General features: G+C 38.8%; 1 protein-coding gene across 4 annotated transcripts in view; it reads left to right on the top strand.

Annotated features, from left to right (window-relative positions):
* LOC150090491 (myelin expression factor 2-like) overlaps window positions 1–19,640 on the top strand; it is a 301,982-nt gene that overhangs the window by 34,437 nt on the left and 247,905 nt on the right. For all 4 annotated transcript variants that reach the window (XR_016546846.1, XM_090371207.1, XM_090371198.1 and 1 more), the window contains exons 4-7: window positions 41–101; window positions 10,463–10,556; window positions 16,477–16,671; window positions 16,789–16,942. Coding sequence is in view for 3 of the 4 variants with exons in the window: in XM_090371207.1 (XP_090227333.1) it covers window positions 41–101; window positions 10,463–10,556; window positions 16,477–16,671; window positions 16,789–16,942 (504 nt within the window). In the remaining variant the exon portion in view is untranslated. The remainder of the gene's footprint in view (window positions 1–40; window positions 102–10,462; window positions 10,557–16,476; window positions 16,672–16,788; window positions 16,943–19,640) is intronic.

Here is a 19,640-nt window from a genome sequence, read left to right as displayed (position 1 = left end):
AGTTTAGCTTATATTTAGTAATCACTTATACTTTTTGTAGTTGGAGACGTATCATATGTCGAGTTATTCCAAGGTGAAGATGGAAAATTCAGAGGATGTGGGTAAGATAATTATTTTCTGATGGATTTACATTTTAGGTAAATTAGCAGCTTTGTTAAGCTATTCTTTCAGGCCTTTGGTTTTCTTATAGGAGATAATATTGATATACACCGATGAGCTAAAACATTATGACCACGTACCTAATATGATGTTGGTCCTCCACGTGCAGCCAAAACAGCTGGCACCCGGCGAGGCATGGATGCTTCAAGATTTCTAAATGTGTCTTGTGCTATCTGGTACCAACACATAACCAGCAGATCCTTGAACTCCTGTAAGGTCCGTGGTTGAGATGCAGCAGATCGGTGTTGCCGTTACAAAACAAACCACAGATGCTCGATGTGATTGATGTCTGGGGAATTTGGAGGCCATTGCAATACCTGGAAGTCTTCCTCATGGTCTGCGAACCAGTCTCAAACAGTTCGGTGGTGTGGCATGGTGCATTATCCTGCTGAAAGAGGGCACCGGCAGAGGGGAAGACCGTCGCCACGAAAGGGTGTACCTTGTCAGAAATATTATGTATGTGGTACACGTCACAGTGCCCAGCACATGGATAACAATGTCGTGCTGGGATACGGTCGATCCAGGGTATCCCAGCAGAACGTTGCCCAAAGCATGACACAGTTGCCACCTTCTTGTTTTCGCCCCATGGTGCATCCAGGTTGCATCACTTCCCCAGGTAAATAACACACACGTACCCAGCTGCCCACATGATTCAACAGGAAAGAAGATTCATCGGACCAGATGACCTTCCAATCACTCAATGTCAAGTTTTGATGCTCGCTTGCCCATTGTAGGCATTATCGCCGGTGAAACATGGCTAGCACAGGCACTCAGAGGCAGGTATTTTCAGCAGGGTTCAATGTACTGTGTGTTGTGACACATTACTCCCGTCACCAGCATTCCAATTACCGGTGAGTTGCGCCACAGTCGCCCTTCTGTTGCCACGTACCTTCTGGAAGAGCCTTAGCTCACCTCAAGCATTGACGAGCCGTGGTTGTCCAACACCTTGCCAGCGGTTTGTGGGTTTTCCCTCCCTGGACCACTTTTGGTACTAACCATGGCTGACCGTGAGCACCCCAGAGCAGTGCCGTTTCTAATATGCCCTGACCCAGTTGACTGGCTACTACAATTTGGCCTTTTCCCCATGAAGAAGAGGAGTAACACTGGTTAACGGAGCTCAGTATGAGGTGCTTTTTATACTGTGTCCAGACCTGCACATGTGCCGTAGTTCACCTGCAGTTGCTTCGGTTTGCGGTGCCTCCGTAGCCAGTTGGGCAGGAGCAGCAGTGCAGATTAAACTTGAACCCCAGTCTAATCTTCTTGATTAGACCGGGGTTAAAGCCCATGACCACCAAATAAGTAGTTTGCGGAAAGGTCAGGGAATGACCACCGCATATCCCCATAGCAATATGGCCTTAGTTGCTAATGCTCCTAAAAACCAAATAAAAAACGGCTTCGATTTGCGTAACGATTCACTGGTCATAATGTTTTTGCTAATCGGTGTATTGGTCCTTAAGGTTGTCACAGACATTTTCTCAGATATGCCAAACAAGCTGTACTTGCTACGTGGGAGTCTAAAATGCTGATGGAACTGATATTCTGGTGTCATTCAAGTCAAGTGGACACGATTTCGGCGGAGTCTGGATAGTTTGTAACAGTCGGATCCTCTGCTTGCACCTTCACGATGGTGAGACTGTTAGTAATCCTTGGTATAATCCCCATTCGCAAGCACACTGTGAGTGACCACCCAGGTGTAAACCAACGTAAGCAGTGGTCGAGGTGTGGCACCCACACCACATGGAAGAATGCCAACCCTCTGTGTTACCAGGGAATACTAGGTAGTAGATGACTCATCAACCGGTGCAAAACCACCGCTTTGCTTATTGGAGGCTAGAAGTGGTGGAACACATGTTTAGTCTCCAGAGTTCAGTTTCAGTCAACCCTTCCCGATATCTTCCATCATGCTGTATGACTAATGACTTTTGAGGTTATGATGAACATGGCAAGATCCAACCCTCCTTACATTTTGAGGGTACAGCTCTAAAACCGCGTTCACAGGCCGGCCGCTAGTTAGTACACTGGACTGAACTTATTCGTAACTCTTTAGGAGGCTTCTGGATCAGCTAGTGTATAATCTCGCTACCTCTACTCTGTCAGATAGTGACTGGAGTTAGTCCGAGTAGTGTGTATGCACGTGGCATCGTCGAGGCCATGTTATGTCAAGGGTCTGCGTATATTCTTACCATGTGTATGCCATATCAAACAATTTCATTACTGCAAATAGCATGTTCCCCCCCCTGACAGAATCCCACTTATCTGACAGAATCCCACTTTTTCTGACAGAATCCCACTTATCGGGGTGCCTCCGTAGCCAGGTGGGAAGGAGCAGCAGTGCGTAGCACACGCTTCTTGATTAGACCGGGGTTCGAGCCCGTCACCACCGAATACGGAGGATGCGGAAAGATCATTCAGGGAATGACCTCCGCATATACCGGAGCAATATGGCCTTAGTTGCTAATGCTCCTAAAAACCAAATAACAAACAAACCCACTTATCGGTTGATTCAATTATTCGCGACCGGGCTAGCAGGGTAGGTAAAGTGCTAGCCTGGCAACCCAAAGGCTGCAGGTTCAAATCCTGCCTCGGGCTTGGATCAGAGTAGAAAATACAAAAACCTTGGTAGGGGCATTATGGCCACAGAAGCAGATGTGCCAACACCTAACCAAAAAAAAAAAAAAAAAAAAAAAATCGAATTACTGCTCATCTCAGTTGCCCAGGTTATTCGTTATTATGATTTCTTTTGCCTCAAAGGTGGCACTTGTGCATATGCCCGTTGCGATATTCCCTGTCAGAGACTTGATATTTTGGAATCTCCTCTTTTCAATCTTCTCTGGCTTTAAATCTCTCTACCTCATTGTGTCAAATTCGTCTGTTGTCACTACCGTTCTCCCAACTCCACTAATCACTTGGAGCTCTTTGACTTCCTGTCTTTGCAACTTGACTTTCTCCAGTCCAACTTTCCTAACAGTGAGGTAATTTTTCTCAGTAATTTTAATGTTCACAACTCCAGCCGACTTCCATTTTCTAGTCATCCCGACCCAGCTGGTCAAGATGCTGTCGCTTTTGCAATTATTGCAAAAGACAGATTGTTCATTTACCTCCTTGCACAGATTGTTCATTTACCTACAAGAATACCGGCCAATCCTAACCATACAGCCAACATGTTTGATCTTTTTCTCACAAACCACCCTTCTAAGTACACGGTTAAAGTGAGTGACACCTCAGATCACAACTTGGTGAATGTCTCTTCTCCAATGGAGCCTTTATCTCATGGCTATTCCCAACCTCCTGTTGTTTGGCATTACAAGAATGCAAAATGGGATGACCTGCGAGATTTCTTTTCTTGTTTTCCTTGGTTGGATTACTGTTTCAAAACTTCTGATGTCAACGTTTGTTCAGATCGTGTCAGTGAAATTATTCTTGCAGGAATGGAATCCTTTATTCCACACTCCATTTTAAAATCTCGTCCTTTATCTAAACCTTGGTTTTCCAATAAATGTGCTAAGGCTGTCCAAGAGAAGAACGTTGCATATCGTAATTGGCTTGTTTCTAATTCTTCAGTTTCATTTTCTGCCTACACCAAAGCTCGCAACAATTGTAAAGCAGTTATTAATCAGTCCAAACTAGAGTTTGAACAGGCTAAGAGTAGAAAACTTGCTTCTTGCCTTAATGGTAGCCGAGCATTCTGGTCTCTTGCCAAAGCTATTGGCCGCAACTTTTGCCCATCTCTGCTCCCACCTCTGTCCAAACCAGATGGTTCTGTTGTCACTTCAGCCAAGGATAAAGCTGACCTGCTAGCATCCCATTTTTCTTCGAGCTCATGTATTAATGATCTTGGTAAAACACCTCCCACCATTCCTAACACGCTCCATTCAATGCCTCCTGTGGTCTTCCGTCAAAAGGATATCAGAAGGATTTTGATGAATCTTGATGCTAAGAAAGCTCCAGGTCCTGATGGTATTTCTCCACTTGTTGTCTAAACCTGTGCTCCTGAACTTACTCCTGTTTTTTGCTTCCTTTTTTCACTTTCTTATTCCAAAGGAGTTTTTTCTTCGGCTTGGAAATTTGCTCATATCTCCAGCCTGTTCCTAAAAATGGTGACAGATCCCTGCCTTCCAATTATCGTCCCATTGCCATTACTTCTACTCGTTCTCAAGTAATGGAGAAATAAATTAACCGCCAACTCTTTACCTAGAACCTTCTGTCTGATCAACGATCACCAGTATGGATTCTGTCAGTCTATGATATTCTGGCTTATGTTACCCATTTATGGACAAATTCAATAGAAAAGTTCTATTGAAAATGCATTAACTTCTTGAAATATCCATTCCACTTGGTAATTGTATGACTGTTTTATCCAATTTCCAAGAAACATTGCTTCTCTGTGTAGTGTAGATTGGTGCAAGCGGGAGCCATGGTGTCCTGTTAGCAAGTTGTCAAACATCGTTACAAATTGCTTCTAAAGATGGCGAGATTTAATTCCACTGCACAATAATAAGGAATCATTTATAATTCTACTGCACAATATAATAAGGATTTGTTTATAATTCCACTGTACAGTATTTTTTATTTATTTGATGATTTTTTCTTTCTGCTGGTACTCAGGGCTGGGCATCCTTAGTATGGGATTGCTGGCATCCACTGGTATTGCATTACTTCCAGTGGGTGCAGGATTTTAGTACACTACCGAGGCACAGATAGTAGATTATGCCCAGTTACATGTGCCTTGGGACAGGCAGCAGTTGCTTGGTGTTGGCTGTTCACATTTCAGGCCCTGTTTGCACAGATTCTGCAGTCAAGACAGAGGCAATTTGTGGAATTTGACCCACTTGGAGCCACTACAAACATGCCACACGCATACAAATGTACAGTATAATGGAACTGTTTATAATTCCACAGTATAAGGCAAAACTGTTTATATTTAACATTGTTTTTATGAAATCCCAAACACAAAAGATATTAGAGCCTTTGAGATATGAAGAGCAACTACTTGTGTTTCACCAAACTTTTCCATTGAATCAGTCCATAAATGGTTAACATGAGCCAGAATATCAACAGTGGATCGACACTGACTGAATCCATACTGGCAATTGTTGATCAGACGGAAGGTTTCTAGGTAGTTTAAGAGTTGGTGGTTAACTGAATTCTCCATTACTTTAGAAAGAGTAGAAAGTAATTGGAAGGGAGGAATTTGTCACCCTTTCTAGGAACTGGCTGGATATGAGCAAATTTCCAAGCAGAAGGAATAACACCTTTGGAATAAGAAAGTGATAAAATCCGGCAGAGAACAGAAGGTTCAGGATCACAGGTTTTGAGAAAAAATCAGTGGATGCCAGCAATCCTGTACTAAGGATGCCCAGCCCTGACTACCAGCAGAAAGAAAAAAACAATTGGAGAAATACCATCAGGACCCGGAGCTTTCTTAGCATCAAGATTCGTCAAAATCCTTCTGACATCCTTTTTACAGAAGACCCCAACAGGCATTGGATGGAGCGTGTTGAGGATGCTGGGAGGTGTTTTACCAAGATCATTAATACATGAGTTGGAAGAAAAATGGGATGCTAGCAGGTCTGCTTTATCCTTGGCCAAAGTGACAATAGAACCATCTGGTTTGGACAGAGGTAGGAGCAGAGATGGGCAAAAGTTGCGGCCAATAGCTTTGGCAAGAGACTAGAATGCTCGGCTACCATTAGGGCTAGAAGCAAGTTTACTACTCTTAGCCTGTTCAAACTCTAGTTTGGACTGTTTATATAATTGTTGCAAGCTTTGATGTAGGCAGAAAATGAAACTGAGGAATTAGAAACAAGCCAAAAGTTGAGTTTGGGATAAAGGATTCCATTCCTGCAAGAATAATTTCACTGACAGGATCTGAGTAAACATTGACTTTAAAAGTTTTGAAACAGTAATGCGACTAAGGAAAAGAAGAAAAGAAATCTCGCAGGTCATCCCATTTTGCATTCTTGTAATTCCAAACAATACAAGGTTGGGAATATCCATGAAATAAAGGCTCCATTGTAGAAGAGACAATTACCAAGTTGTGATCTGAGGCGCCTAAAGGACCTCTCACTTCGACCCTGTGCTTAGAAGTGTTGCTTGTGAGAAAAAGATCAAGCGTGTTGGCTGTGCTTATGGTTGTCCAGTATTCTTGTAGGTAAAAGAACAATCTGTGCAAGGTCATTAGTAATTGCAAAATCCTCGGCATTTCGACCAGCTGGGTCAGTGTGACTAGTAAACGAAAGCCAGCTGGAGTTGTGAACATTAAAATCAGAGGTAATTTTCTGTTGTGAACAGAAAATTACCTCACTGTTAGGATAGTTGGACTGCAGAAAGTCAAGTTGCAAAGAGATGAAGTCAAAGAGCTACAAGTGATTAGTGGAATTGGGAGAATGGTAGAGACAACAGATGAATTTGACACAATGAGGTAGAGAGATATTAAGCCAGAGAAGATCGAAAAGAGGAGATTCCAAATTACCAATATTCGATATTCCCTGTCTCTGACAGTGAATATCGGAATGGACATATGCACAAGTACCACCTCCGAGGTGAAAGGAATCATACAGCGAATAATTTGGGCAACTGAGATGAGCAGTATTTGAATCAACCGATAACTGAGATTCTGTCAGAAAAAGTACATGGGATTTGGCAGACTGCAAGTGGATTGGACATCGTTGAGATTAGAATTGAGACCACGTATATTTGTGAAATTAATTAGGAAGTGTTTGGGAGTTTTAGATCTTTTTGCAGATAAGCTTACCCTATTAGTTTGACAATTCATGTTGTATTCAATGGTAAGAAAAAGTGGGTGGGACATGCTCTATGAAGTAATGAAATTTTTGGATATGGTGTATCCAAAAATTACAAGGTAAGAATATACTTAGATCCTTGACATAATGTGGTCTCTAGAATACCCACCATAAATACACACTAATCGGACTCCCTCCAGTCACTATCTGGGAGAGTAGAGGTAGCAAGATTATACACTAGCTGATCCGGAAGCCTCCTAGAGAGTTACGGCCTGCCAGCGAACACCGTTTTAGAGCTGTACCCTCGAAATGTAAGGAAGATTGGATCTCGCTACGATGTTCATCATAACCTCAAAAGTCATCAATCATACTGCATGATGGAAGTGATGGGGAAGGATTGACTGGAACTTAGCTCTGGAGACTAAACATGGGTTCCACCACTTCCAATAAGCAAAGTGGTGGTATTGCACCGGTTGATGAGAGCATCTACCACTTAGTACTGCCTGGTAACACAGAGGGGCTGCTTTCCTCCATGTGGTGTGGGCGTCACACCTTGATCCCTGCTTACGTTGGTTCACACCTGGGTGGTCACCCACCATGTGCTTGTGCATGGAGATTATACCCAGGATTACTAACAGTCCCACCATCATGAAGGTGCAAGCAGAGGATTTGGCTGTCACAGACCATCAGGATTTGGTCGAAATTGAGTCCACTTGACTTTAGTGTCACCCGAATATCAGTTCCAACAGTGTTTTAGACTCCCAGTTAGCAAGTACAGCTTGTCTGGACTATCTGAGAGAATGTCTGTGACAACCTCAAGGACCTGGTTTGGAAGAGAGGGGGAATTATGGAGGCCAGTTCAGAAGTAAAATGGAATTATCTATGGAAAAATATGCAGTAGGAAAAAAAAAAACATCTACAATACCGAGTGTGGAAAGACTTTGTAAGAGATGAGTTGATTAACCCTGACCCTCTTGAGTGAAGTCTAGAAGCGTGAGAGTTACCGCCCCAGATGTGAGAACAAGATTCTGTGATCATAATCCCATTATGACTTCATATAATGTTGGCTATTGTTAGACCATACTTTGAATACTATTTTCAAGTACAAAGACTGCACCTAAAGAAAGACATTGTGCTTCTGGTGAGATCGGCAAAAGGGCATCGATATGAGCAGACTTTGAATACGTGGATTGCAGAGCTTGGAAACTCGCAACTCAGAGGAGACTTGATTGGGGTGTTTAAGGCTGTGAAAGGCATAAGTATTATGAATGAGGACGAAATTTTCACAGTTATAAATGGGTCTAGAACTAGGGCCATAATATCAAGTTACGGGGGGGTGGGGGGGAGAAGGAGATGTTTAGACTAGATTGCAGGAAGTTTTATTTTAGTCATTTAGTTATAAATTACTGGAATAAGTTACCTACATGTGTGACAGAGGCTGACAGTTTGGGGAAATTCAAAGGTCAGCTGGATAATTACCTACAGGATTAAGAAAATGCATAGGTTATCTATTTTTTCTTATTAATTATTATTATTTTTTTAATTTTCTTATTTAATTTTTATTATTTTTATTTTATTCATTTATTTATTTTTTGGCCACATGGTGCAGCATAAGCCATAGGCTTCTTTGCACCATGTGGCCATTGATAATACTAGATTACCATCATGCATTATCTCTTAAGAATGGTGCCCATGGAATTATCATTACAGGGAACCTTTTTAATTTTTATAACTTTGCAATAGGAGCAAAGCTTTAACCATCTTTCACATTAAGCCAGTATCTCACAGTTGTCAGTTATCATGTATCCAAGCATTGAATAGTGTGTTATTACTTGTTCACTTATCCCGAGTTTGTATGAGTTTAACTGCTATGGAAGGATGGAAAATTTGCTGGAATACTTACGGAACCAGTCCAACAATGTTGCTGCCTTGGTGGTCTAGTTATACTTGCCATAAATGGGTGAACTGGTTAGAAATAATAGATCTGTATGAGTCTCGTGATTGACAGGTTTCAAGCAGGCCAGGATCTCCCATTTTAAAACTGAGACAATTCCCCTATTATATAAAGTAGTGGTTTGGCCACATGGTGAATATTGCATATAGGTTTTTTGGAGGTATCATTTTAGGTACAGTGGTTCTGTTGGAATGGATGCAGAGAAGAGCAACAAGATCGATGACACAAAAGTACTCTTACCAAGAAAACCTGGGCTTATCTTGGTAAGAGAAATATATACAAGTATACACCACATTGCAGTGAACTGTCAAAAATCTGTACAGTGATCATTAAGTGATATACTAATGCATCTAGGCACTCAAGTAAAGCTTCTCAATGGAACATGGAGAAGGCTGATTGCTTGAGTGAAATATCAAGCACTGTAACAGTACAGGAATTAATAACTGTGCTGTTGTATGATCTAAATGCAGCTGTTGCATGTATAATTGAACCTGTTAAAAGCAGTGATTTTAAATGTTTCAATAAATGTAGAAATGTCCAAATTGCATCCATAAAAGACAAGAAAATTTGCTTTCTCCATGGGACTTGATCCCAGCAAACTGAAATTGGAGCATATCATTTCAAAACATTTTGTAAGTTTACGCAGCCGTATATGAGACAGTACAGTGGTTTTGTGCCACCATATAGAGATGGATCCAAAAGCAGAAAAAATAGGTGGAGATATTTCACTTTTTATCCCATTAATATTGCATCACAGGAATTATTGATTGAATTGAAGATTTGCTGCAGAAGCATGAGCTATTTCTATTTGCACTAGAACACTTCAGTGCTTATAAGCATCAGCAGAAATATTATCTGCACAGACTTTTGAGTTCAGTTCAAGTGTTGATGAATCTGTTTGGTTATTTATTTAGTCATCATTTTAATAGTTATTGGTATTAATAGAATGAGGAAGTTTTAGGTCCCTTGGCCTTAGATCCCAGGAATGAAACATCAGATTGAGTGGCAAACTCAATAATAGTAAAGCCTACAGGGAAATAAACTTGGAAACACAGATTTCTAGACAGTTCATGCATAAATGGACTATGGACACATTATCTGAAATGACCTTAATGTGTATCTGTTTTGTCTAATCCATGGTGCCCATTCATTGCAAACCTATATGTAAATTGGCAAGGTGCAGTTCTGCTGCCGGAGTATAAAGTTATCCTTTGAACTAAAATAAAATATTAAAAACAAAACTAATTTGATTAGTTAGTTCAGTTTTAATTTTGTTTTTATTTCAGTAGTTAAAAGTATCTTGGTCACCATATAGCAGAATTGCACTTTTCCAAGCAGCATTAGTGTCCTGTTATTAGTTTTGATTACAGTGTTTTTATATTATTATGATTATTATTTAAAAAAAAAAAAATTAATTGTCTACAGTAGTCTTGGAAACTTAGCCACATTTTGTTTTTGCAAGTAAATAACAAAATAGATTTTGAACATTTAATCTTAAATATAGAATTGTTATTTGATCACACATGTAATATTTCTAGAGATATGCTAAAGTTTCTGAGGTTTTTTCCTATACAAGTGAGCAATATCTTGGTGTTCTTTGTTTCAGTATTGTGGAATTAAAAGAAGCTTCATCTGTGGAAAAGGCGATTAATGTTTTGCATCGATTTGAATATAAAGGACGGCAACTAGTTGTCAAAGAGGTAAACTTGGTACTTGGCATTATTAGTTCTTTAAATATATGTAATAGTATCCTCTCTGAAATTAGGGTATTAAACATGTGCAGTGTAGGTGACTCCCAAAGCATGTGGTAAAACTAAAATTAGGAAACTGTACTGTTCTTATCACAGCTGATGGACCGTAATGTTAATCCTATTAGGAAATGTACACTATTTAATGCTAAATACATAGTTTCTAATTGGTACAATTTATACATAATTAATTTTCAAGTTATGTGCTATTTTTATGTAATGTACACTTAAATTGGAATGGGAAGTAGGCCTAATTAGTAAAATACAAGTTGTGTAATATTATTTCTAATCTGGTTCATAAAAAAAAAGAAAATCTATTCATATATATATTTATATATTAACTTATCCCATCTAAGTTAATATATATTAGCTTAGATGGGTTTAGGACACATTAATGAGAAGAAAAAAAAATATGAAAATGGTTTTGTTTTACCAAATCAAATACAAAAAGTTCAAAGTTCAATGAACTGTATGTGAAATATCTAAGACTAATAAAATTTTAGAGCAGAAAGCCTCAAATTCAAACTATAACACTTTAATACAATTACAGCATTACTGCATAGTTGAATTTTAAGACAAACCAAAGTTTATATATTAAGCATCATTATTATAACATTTCATATTGTAAAATTGTTGTAATTGTTGTTTCATATTGTAAAACGTTGCTTTCCTCATATACTTCAAATAAGTAAAACTTCACCATTAAAAAGTGTTGTTGCTTTTTCTCAGTTGAGTACCATCACCCAGATGGCACAGTTTTAAAGCTATTTTGTCTCTTGTCAATGGGGAAATGTTTCTTATTTCAGTTTCATAGTTAAACATCTAGCTTTAAATTTAGATATTCTTTAGATAAAATTTAGATAGTCTTCAAAAAAGACAATTTGATTGTCTTTTTTGTAGAAATTGGAAATATTTTTTTTGTGTAAAGGTTCTGTTGTAATGTCATTCCTCATTTCATTTAGAATGTAGAACTATTTTTCTAATTCATCATCAGAATTAAATTTAATAAGAATATCGAGGCAGCTTCTGCCTTTGTGTAATTTAAGTTTTCTTCTGTACTTTATTCTTTTTGTTCAGTTCCTACTTCACCTGCAGATTTCTTTTTATTTTCTAGCCAAATTTTTACATTCCCCAAATTAATATCCTTTTTGGAATTTTTATAAAACCCCTTTTTTGACACTTTATTATCATCGATTCCATTTAAATAAGAACATGTTTCATTTAATAACCTTTTTCCACAAACTTACTATTGTACTGTGCTTGACTACATTTCACCATTTAACCCATTAGAAAGTTGTTTGTTGTTATTTGGTTTTTAGGAGCATTAGCAACTAAGGCCATATTGCTCCGGGATATGCGGTGGTCATTCCCTGACCTTTCCGCATCCTCCATTGGTGACGGGCTCGAACCGCGGTCTAATCAAGAAGCGTGTGCTACGCACTGCTGCTCCTTCCCACCTGGCTATGGAGGCGCATTTAGAAAGTTGTACCTGTTATGTAAAGATTTTTAATATTGGCTGCTATCTTTTATCCTTTCTGAGTTACCAAACATTTCAGTGATAAAATTGAAAAGTACAACCAGCAATCACAATTGAGTGGTTCTGAGTCATGTACAAATCCATCTTATGAACCTAAAGAGGTTTTGAATGAAGACAAATTGTCCCCCACAAGAAAAAAAGCTATTGCATGACTTATGGTGTAAGCAATCCTAAACAGGTCAAGCAAGCTGATAACTCTTAAGCATGTTATCATCGCACATGCAGAAGAGTCTGTTCATGTTCCTCCCTTATGACTTGAATAAAGTAGTTTGCTTGCTTGTTTTAAACGATATGCTAGCATTTGAACGTAGCTCATAAATCCAACAAACCTCACATCCATGGTTGACTTCATTATGCCTTGATGTGTACGTTTATTGTACCACCAGTTTTTAAGCCTTCTATTTTATAAGCAGAGTGGTTCTGAGACTGATTATGACTTAGTCATATACAGTGCTCTTGGCAGGCAGGTGTAAGCAGCTGGGCTGTTGTTATAAACGAATCTTGACATTTGTTTTTGAACGGGAAAAAAGTCTATTCTGTTTCTTGAAGCAGTCAAACTATTGATATGTAACAGACAATGCAAGCAGAAATCCACGGACAATAGAATTCTAGGTGAACTAATGTTTGAAAGCATTCTGTGCTGGTAAACAGTTCTATGGGTGTGAAATTTAATTTCAAGTCCAAAGTTAGAATTAAAAAAAAGAAAATTGCCATTCTGCTTTTTCTGAACAACCTTGTTTTTCTTCCGTTTTCGCCAAAGGAAAAAAAAAATCTTTTCCTCCTAATTATTGTTATTTTAAAGAAAGAGGAGATAACTTTAAAATGTCAAAAGTTTGCAGCTGTGACATAGTGCATGCAAGACATATGGAATAGAACTGTCTTTGTGTGAATAGAACCAGTCAGTTTGCCTGCTGGGTGCAAAACTGATGATGCAACAATTAATCAGCTTGTAAAGGTAGTAATAACTTAGTTTAAACAAATGGTTGAATTGGTTATGTGAAATATAAGGTTGTGTTGAAACACTGTCGTGAAGTAGGATAAAATGTCTGCAATACTACTCAGGCATGTCAGAAGGGTTCTTATGGTGAAAGCTCGAGATTAACAATATGCCTAAACATGGAGGTTAAAGGTCTTTTCTGATGCCATTGAGTAAGTATTAATGGTTCAGTGGCATGGGACAAAGTTACACTTGCATCTTCTCTGTGAGTTTGTGGGTAATCTTTAATTACCTGAAATTCTTAAACTGTAATAAGTGCAAATTCTACCAGCACTGTGAGACTTCATTGAAAAATGTTTTTTTAGTAACTATGAAGGATGTATCAAGTTGTAAAAAGCAAAAAATAGATCTGCAAATTTGTCTATACATGTGGACATTGGGTGTTTGCAGTTTAGTTCCAGTGGCTTCTCACAGAACCGCACATAGTGGCACAGTGAAGACTGCAAAGCCAGATGGGTGGGAGTTGTATTGAGTACCATGCATTGTGTGTTGGCATGTTGCTTGTGTTGTTCATTGGGTCACTTGTGTTGTTCATTGGGTCATTAGTTACTGGGAGATGTGATCACCAAGGAACGCACCTCTCATCATCCATCCATGGCATGAGAATACAGGCCAGGGCAGAAGAGGGACATTTACGAGACTGGCTTATGCTCTGGCCAGGACAAGAGTAGAGGTGGTAAAACACATAGGATAGAGAACAGGTAAGGGGATGGGATGATAACAGAAGGCGGCCCCCTGCTGAGAGCAGAGAGCGAACGTAAAGTAGGTGTTGGAACCCTGAATAAGGGTGCCAAGAAAAGTAAAAAGGTGACAGGCAGAGATAGGCAGCATTTGCAGTGCAAACATGGCAAACAGAGTGCCTGTGGTAAGAGGCATGGGCTGCAGATGGAATGCTATACCTGACGTAGTGCAAGCAGGTGCTAAGTGTCCAAAGTAGTTGCATAAACAGTGAATGTAATCTTTTTCATTTGAAAGGTGCAGTGTTGGAAGATAGTTTTAGTGTAGGTCAGTGCTTTGAAGGCTTCTTTGGGTGCGACAAGCTGATGTTCAAGTTGCAATGTTGTGATACCCAGCACTTGCAGTAGGTTCAGTCTAAAGTCAACATAGATTGGACAAACATTCTTGATGTGCTACAAAGTTTTCTCATCCCCACAAGAGCAAGAATGCATCTTCCTGGATTCCCAAATCCAGCAATTTACTGTTAAAGGCTCTGTGTCCCGTGAGGATCTATAGGTTTGAATTCAGCCATGAAGTGGTTGTCTTATTCACCATCTATATTCATTCATCACTTCTACAAACTTGTGTGGGAGCAAGAGCCTCCCAGACAAGTTTGTTCCCACAACGGATTTCGGTGCATGTCTTGGTTCGGATATTGTAATTCTCTGCAGTGTGATTGTTTAATGGCATGAGAGATTCTGCATTAGGCAACATGTAGGTCAAGGGGCGTTTGCCTGTAAGAGAAGTGTGATAGTGGAAGTTGTCCGACACACCATCGAAAGTTGAAGGATGGTTCTTTGCATGTAAAGTTGTTTCGCTACAGGGGTTTTATCTGTGTGGTGGAACCAAATTGCTGCATTGTATGTGACAGGGATGAAAACTGTCATACATCAAGTGAATAGCTCTGCCCTTCAAGCCCCAATCTCTTGTAATTCTGGAAAAAAAAGTAGTGTATTTCTTCACTTTTCTCTGAGCTGCAGGCAATTTGGCATGAAGGTGAGCTTTTTATCCAAGATAAAAAGCTCACCGCTGATGGGTCTCTCAAGATGTTTGGCAGAGTGGTGGTTTTGGAGAGACTTGTCTTGTAAGTGAATTGTGAGAGGTCTGTGCATACGAAGCTTACCTTTCAGCATCAATCTGCAACATATGTTTGGAGAAACTAAGCTTGTGAGCGTAAGCCTAAGAGTGTAGGTTGGCAGTGGTTTCCAAGATTGTTCCTCCTGAAGGTCCATCCAAAACATTGATCAGGTTGTCAGCATAAGAGGACACGGTAACATCCACTCATCAAAGACCATATTTTATGCTAGTGGGCCGCCAACAGTTGAACCTTGAAGGCAGCTGCTGCTGATGGGTCTGGAAATGCTGTGAAACTGGTTTGAGATGGTCATTTTCTTTTGGAGACAGCTTCATGTGCCCTTTGGATAACACTGGGCCACCAAACAGTCAAAAGCACCCTGGAAATCGATGAAAATTGCACATACATACATTGAAGGCAGAAACGGTTAGACTCTGTAAGATGTTATTCAAGGTGTGGACAGTGGAGCAGCCAAACTGATGGATACTAGTAAAATTAGGTGCGGAATATTGAAGACTGGGAATCAGGAGCAGTTTCAGCACTTTCCCCAAGATAGGGAAGAGAGCTGTTTGTTTGTTGCTTGGTTTTTAGGAGCATTAGCAACTAAGGCCATATTGCTCCAGGAATATGCGGTGGTCATTCTCTGAACTTTCCGCATCCTCCGTATTATGTGGTCACGGGGCTCGAACCCCTGTCTAATCAAGAAGCGTGTGTTACGCACTGCTGCTCCTGCCCTGGTATGTGAATCAGTAGGGTTGAGCGGACCTTTAGGGATAAATCTAAAATTTGCATGTTTCCACCTATTTGGGAAGATGTCCTCCGAGACAAGCATTGTAGAGGGCACTGAGATGTGGAACCGCAGACCATAGATGCTGGTTAGCCTCACTTTCTGTGAGGTCGTCACCAGGTGCCTTTTTTGATGCATTTAACTGCTTCCTCCATTTCATCCCTTGTGAAGGGTGGTTCTGAATGAGTTAGTTGATATGAGCTGTTATCCTGAATTATCTTCAACCAGATTTAGTGTTCATAGCTGGATTGTCCCTGAAGAATTTTTAAACTAGTATTAGAAAAGATAAACATTTTATTTTATGTTTGAATTAAACACCATTTTAGATAATTTCTCACTTGTTCTGTGCTTCTCAGTAATTGTCTGCCTTGTTCAAGAAAACAGTCTCATTGGGATCCTTTGTTTCAGTTAAGTCTGAAGTGTGCTTGCATTTGATATTGTTATTCACCATTATCCACTCAATGGTGAATAATATTGATTAAGTCCACTTTAGCGACTTCATCTTACATCATGAAGCTTATTCTTATTAAGTATTTGGCTGTGAATTATCTAGTAGTTGGTAAAAATAGATGGCACATTCTTAACCTAACATTGATTGCTACTATAACAGGGATATTCAGAAATCAGTGCAGTGACTCGTGAAGGATGTATGCAAAAATAATTAAGTGTCTTGACTATTTGGATACTTTGAAACTTAAAATTAGCATTAATTTAAGTGTAGTGGTACTAATAAAGAAAATTTATTGTCATTCACTTCAGGATTATGATGTCGAACGAGACAAGAGTGGGCGACCTGTGCCTCGATCAGGGCAACGTTCTTCGCTTGACCGTAGCTCCAGAGTTGGCGATAGTTTTGGTGGTGGTAGTCAGTTTAATACTTATGGCTTAAATCCAGACTTCCTAAAATCCCTTGGAATAACAGGACCATTAACAAACAGAGTGTTTATTGCTAACGTGAGTAAATGCTTCTTTTATAACATTTTTTTATATTTTTTCTAATAAAAATTTTTTTTTATTTTTTGCTATCCTAGTGACTTATTTTATATTATTTTTTTATTTCTTTTCTCCTAGTTGGATTACAAGGTGAATACTAAAAAATTACAGGACATCTTTAAGATGGCAGGAAAAGTAACAAATGTTGAATTGAAAACTGATAAAGATGGAAACAGTAAAGGACATGGGACAATTGAATTTGATCATCCTCTAGAGGCTGTACAAGCTATTTGTATCCTTTTGCTTTATTATATAAGAATTTCTGTAATGAGGAAAAATACATCTAAAATAACAATGTTTGCTAAAAATAATTGTCTTCTTTCTACAATTGACCACTCTCCAGAATCAGTGATATCTGAACAGAGCACTCTGTATATACACTGAAACTTCCCTTTAACGGACAGCCATGGGGAACGAAAATGTGTCCGTTAGAGAGAAGTGTCCGCTAACAAGCAGTCTGAGGGGAAGAAAAAAAAAAAAGAAAGAAAAATCGTTAAACGTTTAATGTAAAATTAAATTAAAATATATACAGATTTTGAACAATATTTTTGTAAATAATATACAATTACATACACAAGAGATAAAGAAAAATCGTTAAAACGTTTAATGTAAAATTAAATTAAATTATATACAGATTTTCACAATATTTTTGTAAATAATGTACATACAATTGTGCTATGCATATTATGACTATCTTAAGAAAAATACATACAGTAATTACTTACTTACTTCTGCACCTTCTTCCGGCTGATAATTTTGTTTTCAACATTTGTTTGGAGTGAAGAAACCATCGAAAGTCCTTCAGTATCTTCTTCAGCGGCTAAAAACATTTTTAAAAGATTGATTTGTATGACCGCTTCTTCTGTTTTCATTCATCGGTGGTTCGTTGTTAATATGTTCTTCGACAGAATGACCTCCTTCCATTTCTTCATCCTCACGAGGAACTTCTTGAAAAATATCGATGATAATGTCGTTGATATCTATTGCACCATCTTCTGTAGTGAGGTTCGAGTCTATATCTTTGTAGCCAGGGTCATTTGTAGCTGAAGTATCGTACGTTATCAATAGATGTTGAAATTCTTGTTCTTGGTGCTCCACATTGCTGTTCACAACTTAAATTTTTGCGTTTGAGAAGCCAGACTTTACAAAACAGGTCACGACAGTTTGTTTTCTAATTGCGTTTACTGAAGAGGAAATCCATTGAATCGCATCCAGGATGCTGATTTTCTTTGCAAGGTCACTCGCACATGTTACATCGTTCATATTTGCACAGAAAACGTCTTAAAACACGTTTTACGTAATGAAGTTTAAAATTTTTTATTATCCCTTGATCCAAGGGCTGACACTCTGCAGATGTGTTTGGTGGCAGAAAAACGATTTGAATGTTGGACAATTCAATGTGCGGGTGAGATGCAGCATTATCCATGAAAAGAATAATTTTTCTGTTTTGACGAATCATGTTTTGGTTAAAATGACCTAGACTTCCAGTCAACATTCAAAAGATTCAACGTTATACCCTTGAAACAACGAGGATTTTGTGGTTTTCCGATAACAAGAAGTTGTATCCCAGCATATTTGCACACAATAGTACAGTCAAGTGTTCCTTAGAAATTTTTCCGCCTTGGCACTTTTCGTTTTTTAGACTCATTGTTTTTTCAAGAATAGCTTCAAAAAACAACCCTGTTTTGTCACAGTTGTAAATATCCTTAGCTTCAAAATCACGACATAACTCTTCCAATTTGACGGTCCACTCTGTTACAACCCCACTATCAACAGATCCACCTTCACCACTTATGGTTTTCCAAGAAATTTTATGCCAAGTTTTGAACTTGTCTAGCCATCCCACAGAAGCTTTGAACTCATTTACTCCCATAGATTTCGCAACCTCCAAAGCCTTTTCCCTAATAATAGGCCCATTAATGGGAATTTTTTTAGCACGTGCGCAACAAAACCACTCATACGTAACATTGTCAATTTGAAGTCCAGCAGTTTTCGGGAATGATTTTTGAACCTGTTCATTTATGTGTTGCCAAAATTGTTTGAGCAGTTGTTTTATTTAGGATGTTGCTTACCTGTGTCTTCCCAATTTTGAATTTTGCAGTGAGATTGCGAACACTATTTTTTTTGCCGATCATACGCATTAATGAGTTCGACTTTATCTTTTAAAGTTAAATGTTTACGAGAAGGCATTGTGCACTTCACACGACACTGAACAAAACTGAAACTCAGAAGATGGAAGGCCGACAAAATTCCCCCCCCCACACACACACACCAAATTCATCAGAAGTTTTACACGTGCCTTAAAATTCTTGAAAAAGGGTTTAGAACCGCGACGTAAACCTTGATGAAATTCAGAGAATCGGAAATAGAAAATAAACACACAATTGAGATAATACGTGGAGGAAACGTTCATAGAAAAAGGGCCATGAGCTCGCCCGCTGTCCATTACGGGGAGATCAAATTAAGTGCTAATCTAAACGAAACAGTGCAGATTGCCTGTCCGCATCCGTTACAGAGAATGTCTGCTACACAGAAGCTGAAAACACGTTAAAACCAATAGAGGACAGTTGGGGAATTTGAAAATGTCCGTTAAAGAGAGGTGTCTGTTAGAAGTTTCACTGTGCACATACATAATTACATGTGAATTAAAGGGAATAAAAATATAGATATTCACAGGACTATTAAATATAATAGGATCTTGTGAATATCAAATTTTTTGATGAATCATTCATTCTGCATAACATATACAAGGTGATTTATTTTTATTTTTTTATTGTTCAGATTTCTTTTCTCTGCAGTTTTGTAACCTTCAAATTTTTTGTTCACAACTTTACATTAATGTCTTTCATGTGATCCAATATCACCATGATATAAACATGGGGTTTTTACCCCTGTGATTCCAAAAGACTTTTCCTGCTATACCTGCACTG

This window comes from Mastigoproctus giganteus, chromosome 1, assembly GCF_048544385.1.
Source record: "Mastigoproctus giganteus isolate SK-2022 chromosome 1, ASM4854438v1, whole genome shotgun sequence".
NCBI lineage: Eukaryota > Metazoa > Arthropoda > Arachnida > Uropygi > Thelyphonidae > Mastigoproctus > Mastigoproctus giganteus.
This window is presented reverse-complemented; position numbering and strand designations above follow the sequence as displayed.